Source organism: Sinocyclocheilus anshuiensis, unplaced genomic scaffold (assembly GCF_001515605.1).
Source record: "Sinocyclocheilus anshuiensis isolate Anshui unplaced genomic scaffold, SAMN03320099.WGS_v1.1 scaffold1985, whole genome shotgun sequence".
In the NCBI taxonomy this organism is placed as follows: domain Eukaryota; kingdom Metazoa; phylum Chordata; class Actinopteri; order Cypriniformes; family Cyprinidae; genus Sinocyclocheilus; species Sinocyclocheilus anshuiensis.
In genome coordinates, this window is record NW_015541030.1 from 105,355 (window position 1) to 114,505 (window position 9,151).

The 9,151-nt window shown below is 35.6% G+C and overlaps 2 protein-coding genes across 2 annotated transcripts in view; both read right to left on the reverse strand.

Moving 5' to 3' along the window:
* The window catches only part of LOC107690500 (uncharacterized), a 300,658-nt gene that overhangs the window by 27,782 nt on the left and 263,725 nt on the right, over positions 1–9,151 (reverse strand). The window lies entirely within an intron of this gene.
* Positions 3,229–9,151, reverse strand: part of LOC107690511 (uncharacterized) — a 6,426-nt gene continuing 503 nt past the window's right edge. The window contains exons 2-6 of the mRNA XM_016488871.1: positions 6,990–7,382; positions 6,550–6,588; positions 6,016–6,132; positions 5,869–5,919; positions 3,229–3,514 (exon numbers count right to left, since the gene is read on the reverse strand). Coding sequence (XP_016344357.1) covers positions 5,870–5,919; positions 6,016–6,132; positions 6,550–6,588; positions 6,990–7,382 — 599 coding nt within the window. The 3' untranslated portion in view covers positions 3,229–3,514; position 5,869. The remainder of the gene's footprint in view (positions 3,515–5,868; positions 5,920–6,015; positions 6,133–6,549; positions 6,589–6,989; positions 7,383–9,151) is intronic.

The following is a 9,151-nucleotide window of genomic DNA, read 5'->3' on the forward strand; positions in this document are numbered from 1 at the left end:
GGGAAAGTTACTTTTAAAAGTAATGCATTACAATATTGCATTACTCCCTAAAAAAGTAACTAATTACGTTACTTAGTTACTTTTTATGGAAAGTAATGCGTTACATTACTTTTGCGTTACTTTCGCGGTACTTTTTAAATATAAGCAGGGCTTGATTGTTTTTAATATAAGAAGTTCTATTTATAGCAAATATAAAAGCCCTTTCACACCAAAAAGTGTAATAATTAAACCTCAGGCTGAAGGAAAAGTAAATTCACGTCTGTACAAGTCGTGGCCTAATGGTTAGCGAGTCGGACTCGTAACCCAAAGGTCCCATCTACACCAGACTAAACATGTTAAGATCATTTACTAGTGATGTTATGTATGAAACAAAGGCTAAAGTGCATATATTGAGTATGCAGCGCAATTTAAATTTCGTATGGAGGAAAATCACTTGATCGTTTTGTTGTAACACGTGCAGAATGAATCTTGGCATTGTCTTGCTGAAATAAGCAGGGACCACTCTGAGAAAGACGTTGTCTTGATGGCAGCATTATGCTATATTTTTTTTCTCATGCTATAGACAGGCAAAAGTATCAAAACACATGTTTTTGCCTTTTTTTCCCCACGTCCACTGTTGTGGTTCTACTGAAGCTGTGATCTGATTGGTCGTCTCTGCTTTTGTGGGCGTGGCCGCTGTTGCTTTTCTGATATATGACATCAGAGCTACAGGAGGAGAAGACAAGAACCAGATATCATAAATGTTGTGACATATCTTGGAGTTTTGTAAAGATGAACATATACCGTTATTAAAGCAAACAATAAGTTTGATATGTGGATGCAAATAGAAGTTTCTAAAAAAAAAAAGTATAAATGATTTTCAATTTCAGTTGAGGAATGAAACATAATTACATTCAAAAGATAATGTGGTCTAAATGTATTGTTCAGTATTGTCAAAACTTTTGCTTAGTGCTTTCCTCTCTTAAAAATGGTTCATCACTCAAAACCTTTGAATACTGCTTACGTTGATTCCATATAGTGGCTATGAGTCGTTTTTAATATTTCCTTTCATTCTCTACACTGCCACGCATTTCATATTTCTTTGTCAATACACCATTTTCATAATGTGTGTTTTATGTTGATTTCCAGTATTTTCGTTATGAACTGTTTTAACTGTGTTATAATAGCAATAAACTGAATGGCTGAATAATTGTAGTGTAATTGTCTGTAGGCTACCAACTGATAGTTTATAATTTATAATATAATTTATGTATTTAGCAGACGCTTTTATCCAAAGCGACTTACAGTGCATTCAGGCTATACATTTTTTACCAGTATGTGTGTTCCCTGGGAATTGAACCCACAACCTTTTGCGCTGCTAACGCAATGCTCTACCACTGAGCCACAGGAACACATAGTTATGATGAATGATGTTTGAAATGTGGTATTTTTACATAATAGCTCAATGAATAATAATTAAATTAAACACACTAAAACACAATTTAATAATAAAGACATCAGCTATTCTGAAGGGGCATTTAACAGCAAACTTATTAATTTACCATGATAGACATACATTTTCATTTTTCTCATGTAGATGAATAAATATGATCAGAAGGGAGATTTATAAAGTCCTTATTTGGGCTACACTAACTGTTCATTTTTACAGCATTTAAACCATTTATTTTAAAAATGATTGTCCAGAAGCGTCTGCTGTGCTCTGTAACAGTAGAAGTGCCGCAAAAGTTTCAAAGTTTTAGTTCAGATGTATAAATAACAGACAAATCATTTTAACAGTATTTTTTTTACAACATTTAAAGTCACATTTAAACAGATTTTTTGGCATTATACTAATAATCACAAAGCATTTGCTGTATAATTTGAGATGATCAAGAATGCTACAAGCAGACTGTTTGTAAATACAAGTAGAAAGAAAAACCTTTCCATGTCAATAGTCACTACAGTGAATACCGCCACCTAGTGGTTCCATCACAATGAGTTTCTTTCAGAAGCTTCACTCCAGAAACATTCAAACATTCAACGTCCATCTGATCTGCTGAGACCATCTCAACCATCAAGAGACAACAGCAGATAAACCTGCTCCACAAACACTGTGCTTCTGTGCCTGGAATATATAAAGTGCTAGTATAAAATGAAGAACGATCTGTTGCAAGCAACAATCATCGGAGTCCAACCACCAAAGGCCCATGTGGATGATTATCCATCGTGGATCTTCACTGACAGGGTTTGATGAAACAGGTTACAGCACCACACAAGTGTCAAAAGCAGCAACTGACTTCCAAAGAAATCACTACCTCTTACTGACTGAAAGACTGAAAGAGAAGCTATGAAAACCCCCGATAGTGTTGTAAGAAATGTGAACATAACATTTGTAATAAACGTGTGTGGACAAATTAAGATGAATCACATGTCATGGGACAGTTTCAATTAAAAGATAAGGCATCAAAATCTATCTTTTTATATATCTTATTATATAAGAAAGACAGAAGCTGGACAATCAAACTGGATCTTTGACCCTTACAAACATCACAACTGAACATGCTGGACTCTATCAACTAGAGAAAATCTTATAATCTTACACAATATATAATGTAATTATATAATCTTAGATTTTAATTTGTTGCCTTATCTTTTAATTTTATAGTATATATTTATTTAAAATATATATTTTATCAGAATTTAATCATTTGTAATGTGTTTTTTAAATTAACATTTTACCTGATTTGGCTACAATTATGTCCAACTTTTTGAACACTAAAGGTTTAGATTTTATTTAATTATCATGCACTTGAGATTTTTTCTTTTGCTGCTGAATTATTTACTAACATAGTTATTTTCTATATTTACTATACTATATTTACCACAGTGAAAAAAAAGTTTCATTCATCCAATAAAAAAAAATTAGGGTAATGATTCACATCTATATTTTTTAACTTGAGCCAATGAAAAATAAATAACTTGCCCTTTAGGGGCAATGTGAATCATTACCCTAAATATTTTTAATTGGATGAATGAAACTTTTTTTCAGTGTAGTAAATATAGTATAGTAAATATAGAAAATAACTATGTTAGTAAATAATTCAGCAGCAAAAGAAAAAATCTCAAGTGTATGATAATTAAATAAAATCTAAACCTTTAGTGTTCAAAAAGTTGAAGAAAAGTTGACAATTTTTTCAGTGTAGTAAATATAGTATAGTCAGTGTATATACTGTATTTTTTGGATTATGATGATTATTGTTTTTCTTTATAATGAAGTAGTATAATTCGTAGATTGAGTTTAAAACATTAAATAGTGATCATCACTTCACATCAGTGATCGAGGAAAAGAACAGCACTGGTGTCAGATCTTATTAAAACTCAAAATGTTGCTATTGGATTCAGATCAACTCAGATCAAACAAAGACATGGCATTTGTGCACCCCCCATTTCAAACATCTAAGGGGATCCATTATCCAGATTTCTTTTTTTGACCGATCCTGTTGATATCCTCTCAGGTTACGTGGCCTTTGTCCTTCTGTAAGAAAACAATGAATCACAGAAGGTAAAGAGAAAGAAATGAACCGTGTTTACAGTAACAGAAAATCTGTCACCAACCAGTTAACAGTACTTACTTCTCTGAAAATTTCATTCAGTCATTAGGAATATAGGTTACAGTTGATTTACAGATTTACAATTACACTGCAATGCTTAATGCACAGATCCAATCTTTTTGACCATATCCAATTTGCATAATTTCTTACCTATACATAAAGTTTTTGTCTATATATATAGAGTTTTTGTGTGAACGCACACCGGCAACATCTGCTTCATAATCTGACATTAAGAAGTTAATGTGTCTCCCTCGACTTGTGATGGTTTGGAATTTCCTATGGGAATCGCATTTACGTGTTTAGACGCAGGTCAGATGTCCAGATATTGGATATGTATCTGATTTAAAATGTAAACTTTTTTTTAAGAAGTGGCTCAGAACGGATGCGAAAAATCGGATCTTTTGTGATTTTTTGTGTTTCCATGTGTGCAACACTGTGTCACATGTGAGTAAAAAAATATATTTTTTGGTGCCAGTGTAAATGCAGTCTTAGTTTGACTGAGTTTTTCTGTCTCTTTATGTAATCCCAGGCTGAGTGGATGATGGCGAGATCAGATCTCTGTGTGCATTATACCATCTGTTGTCACAATCTTTGTTCATGTAGAAATCTCACTGGAAGATTATGATTAATGGCAAAAATTATTTTTGGAAATTATTTCTCCTACTGGCACACTGAGGAAAGGGATATTTATAATTGGTGAAGATTTTAATATGCCATTACAAATGAGGCTCCCGCACTACGTCTCTCGCACCACCAGAGGGAGCCTTCACCCGAGTATTAACCACCTCATTCGGACTCAATTTCCCATCAGCCTTCATACCTGGAACTGATCACCCTGCACCTGTCTTCAATTATCTCACACACTGCACACCTATTTAAGGCACTCTTATCTGCTCTTCAGTGCGAAGTCTTGATTTGCCCTGGTGATCATTTCGGAGCGTTTTCTGTTATTCTGCCTGCCTGTTTGTTGACCTGGACTGTTTATCTCGTTTTCTGATTCTTGCTGCCAGCCCCGACCCCTTTAGCCTGTTTATGTACTGTGTTTGCTCGCCACCGGCCCCGATTCTCTGCCCGTTTTTCTCAATGTCTTCTGTTAAAAAAAATCACACAGACAATTAAACACTAATTTTGCTTTAAAAAGATTATGTTTTCCTCTCACTATATATAGCTGTAGGTGATACTTGCCCATTTTAGAGCTCCTGTAACGATAGTAAATCACACCAAGAACAGCTGCAACCAGCAGCAGAACAACACCAACACCAGTACATATTCCCGCTACAAGACTTAAAGACAGAACTGAATCTAGAACAGATGAAGACAGACAGTCATTAGTGTGAGTGCATCCGACTGTTTCTCATTTGATATATTCTCTTTATCCACTCTTTTAGAGATCCATGTTAGAGATGTGAAAGATTAATTCCTCTGTTAAAATATAAGGATTATTATATGAAATTTGGGTATATTGCTAATTCATCTGATTGATTCATTTTACATATAGTCTCGGTTACAAATAAATAAAACAATGCTATAGAAAAAAAAATAACAATATAGTAATAATACTAACACTAAAATCAAAACTGGCACACATGAACATGACTGTCAGAAGGGGAATATATGGAAGCTGTCACCTTTTAGAACAATGTGTCTTTATAAATAAACTAATATATGTGGTGTAATCTATTGTAAATAAATAAAAAAAGAAAGCGAGGAGAAAACATACTCCTTTCATGCTCTTGTTTCTTCTCCACATTGTCCGATTCTTCATTGGGTTTGTCAGGACCAGACAGAGAGGCAGGAAAACACAAGGAAATAATAATGAAAAAATATTATTTGCATTTAGCATTGTTTTTTAATTCATACCTGGAACTGATCACCCTGCACCTGTCTTCAATTATCTCACACACTGCACACCTATTTAAGGCACTCTTATCTGCTCTTCAGTGCGAAGTCTTGATTTGCCCTGGTGATCATTTCGGAGCGTTTTCTGTTATTCTGCCTGCCTGTTTGTTGACCTGGACTGTTTATCTCGTTTTCTGATTCTTGCTGCCAGCCCCGACCCCTTTAGCCTGTTTATCTACTGTGTTTGCTCGCCGCCTGCCCCAATTCTCTGCCTGTTCTCTGGATTACGTCTACTGTTGGTTATCCTGTTCTACTACTGTTTACTGCCCTGCCTTGTACTGCTTTTGTCTAATAAACTGCAGATGGATCATCAAGCTACTGACTCATCACAGCACCATACTGTATATTTTAGACATGCTACAGTAATACAGTATCTTACCTCATACTGGGACATTCAACAGCTGCTCAAACTTGTTTTTCTCAATGTCTTCTGTTAAAAAAAAATCACACAGACAATTAAACACAAATTTTGCTTTAAAAAGATTATGTTTTCCTCTCACTATATATAGCTGTAGGTGATACTTGCCCATTTTAGAGCTCCTGTAACGATAGTAAATCACACCAAGAACAGCTGCAACCAGCAGCAGAACAACACCAACACCAGTACATATTCCCGCTACAAGACTTAAAGACAGAACTGAATCTAGAACAGATGAAGACAGACAGTCATTAGTGTGAGTGCATCCGACTGTTTCTCATTTGATATATTCTCTTTATCCACTCTTTTAGAGATCCATGTTAGAGATGTGAAAGATTAATTCCTCTGTTAAAATATAAGGATTATTATATGAAATTTGGGTATATTGCTAATTCATTTGATTGATTCATTTTACATATAGTCTCAATTACAAATAAATAAAACAATGCTATAGAAAAAAAATAACAATATAGTAATAATACTAACACTAAAATCAAAACTGGCACACCTGAACATGACTGGCAGAAGGGGAATATATGGAAGCTGTCACCTTTTAGAACAATGTGTCTTTATAAATAAACTAATATATGTGGTGTAATCTATTGTAAATAAATAAAAAAAGAAAGCGAGGAGAAAACATACTCCTTTCATGCTCTTGTTTCTTCTCCACATTGTCCGATTCTTCATTGGGTTTGTCAGGACCAGACAGAGAGGCAGGAAAACACAAGGAAATAATAATGAAAAAATATTATTTGCATTTAGCATTGTTTTTTAATTCATTCATTTTTCTAAAAACATTTCTAAACATTTTCTATTTATCTGTGGGAAAATCTTTTAAAACCCTGCAGTGTTTTGTTACTAATATTGGTTGCATTGTGGGGAAAAAAAACAACAACAACATATTAACAGTCAAAGTGATCAATTATAATAATATATTTGATAAAGGGTCTTAAAGGAGCAATTATAATAGTTTAAATATCATTAAAATGTTGAATAATTCACAATTATTGTTTGTAAAATACAGCAGGGCATATGATTGAATGACTCGTCACTAATGACTGAATCAACACTATATGACTCACCACTGATGGACACACTGAATGTCTTTACGGTGTCGCCGATGTTGATCATTTTTTTGATGACTTTTGTGCTGTCACACTTGCCGTTTCGGTTCAAGCTTTGGCTGGTTCCTGAGCTCTTGCTTTTGATGAAATTTGCTTCAAAGCGTCCAGTGTGTTCAGGTCTGATGTTTGTGATGGTCAGAGATCCGGTCTCAAAGTCCACTTCCAGTATGCCTCTGAATACCCCGCCTTCACCATCGTACAGACAACTCTTAGTAGGATCTCCATTGATCAGGGCAATGAGAGTGTCGTTAAAATACCACAGCATCTTGTCACGTCCTTGCTTGGTAACATCACTTTTTAGAGTGACAGAATCTCCCTCCATCACTGACACCAAGTTCGATCCAAACACACCTGAAGACAAAAATAAACAATAAGTACTTAAGTGAGCGTGTGCATTTTAAAAGGAATTCAACACCATGGCAATTTGTTGGATTATGGGAAATCTGGTAGACGGCGTCATGGCAGGTAGGCAAAATGAGGAGAAGCGAAGCTAAAGATGCATTCACGCCATGTTGAAATTACTTTAATTTTGAGGTTTCAACATGTAAAAAGTGTTCATGTCCTCACAGAGCTCGTAATTCCAGCTTGAAAAATGGGATTTTCTGATGTTGCATTCACGCCATGTAATTACTGTAATTTCGAGATGATAACACATGATGTGCTACTTGCAGCTGTTCACATTCTTGGACTCGGACTAAGGGTATCAATGCCTAAACATAGTGCCAAAAGAATCTAAGGTGGTCAGGTGGTACAAGTTGTAGCTCTCAGAAAACTCCCAATTCACAATTCATTACGAGTTCTACAAGGACGTGAACGCTTTTTACAACTTGGTATCTCGTAATCACGGTAATTAAGATATGGCGTGAACGCACCTTCAGAGCTCCTAATTGTACCACGTGATAAGTGTATTCGCCTTGAAGCAGAGCTGTGCAGGCCGATCGGTGTAGGAGCCGTCTGGCCCTATTTTAACGATCTACGCGCATGGTCTAAAGTGCACAGCGCAGGTGCACTCAAGGAGTGTCTGAATCCACTTTTGCTAGTTTAACGATGGGAAAACGGTCAGCGCGCCCAGGCGCATGGTGTTTTTTTGGGCGTAACATGCAATAAACCAATCATAGTCTCATCTCCCATCCCCTTTAAAAGCCAGGTGCGCTCGCGCCATGGCGGGTTCGCTATTTACATGGCAGAATGTAATTTTTCATTTTTAAAAATGTTTGTGTGCTGCTGTGCGTCTCTGTGTGTCTAATAAGCAAAGTGAAGGCGTGTTGTGCACCCGCCTATAGGCGCATATTACTATTGCGCTCTTTAAATAACAAAAAAAAAAAATATTGCGCCAGACTTTAGACCAGGTTTGAGTTGATCTATGGCGCAGTCTATTTTCAGTTGCCTCAAAATAGCAACGCGCCAACAATGCGCCTGAACACACCTCTTTTTTAGACCAGCACGCCAATGGGCGCACAAATGGGCGCAAATGCATTTGCTATTTAAACAATGCGGCGCAGGACGGGAAAATGATTAAACAATGCGCCGCATTGCGCCGGGTGTATGATAGGGCCCCAGAGCTCTCATGGTACTTTGATGTCATACAACGATCGGCCTGCGCAGCGCTGTTTCAAGTCGAACACTCTTATTGAAACACACTTGTAGAAACAAATTATTCCCAGTCACGGAACGAACATACAAACACAAGCAAGAATGGAAACTCCATGGCAATGGAAACAGAAACTAAACTAAACGTCACAGATAGAAGATTTCAGATCGCAAAATCTCTAAGGTGGAAAATATTTTTTTACAGCCTCAGACACTCAAACCGTGATGGACTAAAATACATTGCATGATCTCTTGATGCACATTAAAATAAATAAATAAACTACTGTTTATTTTAAAACATTCTCAGTTTTATTTGATATGACACAGATAGGCCTATGTCAAATGCAAAATTATAATGCACCATGCATCAGCTACATTTTGTAATTTATTTATTTTTTAAAAGTGAATGACTAAAACATACAGAAAGATGTACAAGTTAAATAGAACCAAAGCCATAAGAACTGTGGCCAGTTGCAAAAAAAAAAAAAAAAAGTTTTACAAGTTAGTCATCTTTTTTTTTTTTAAAAACT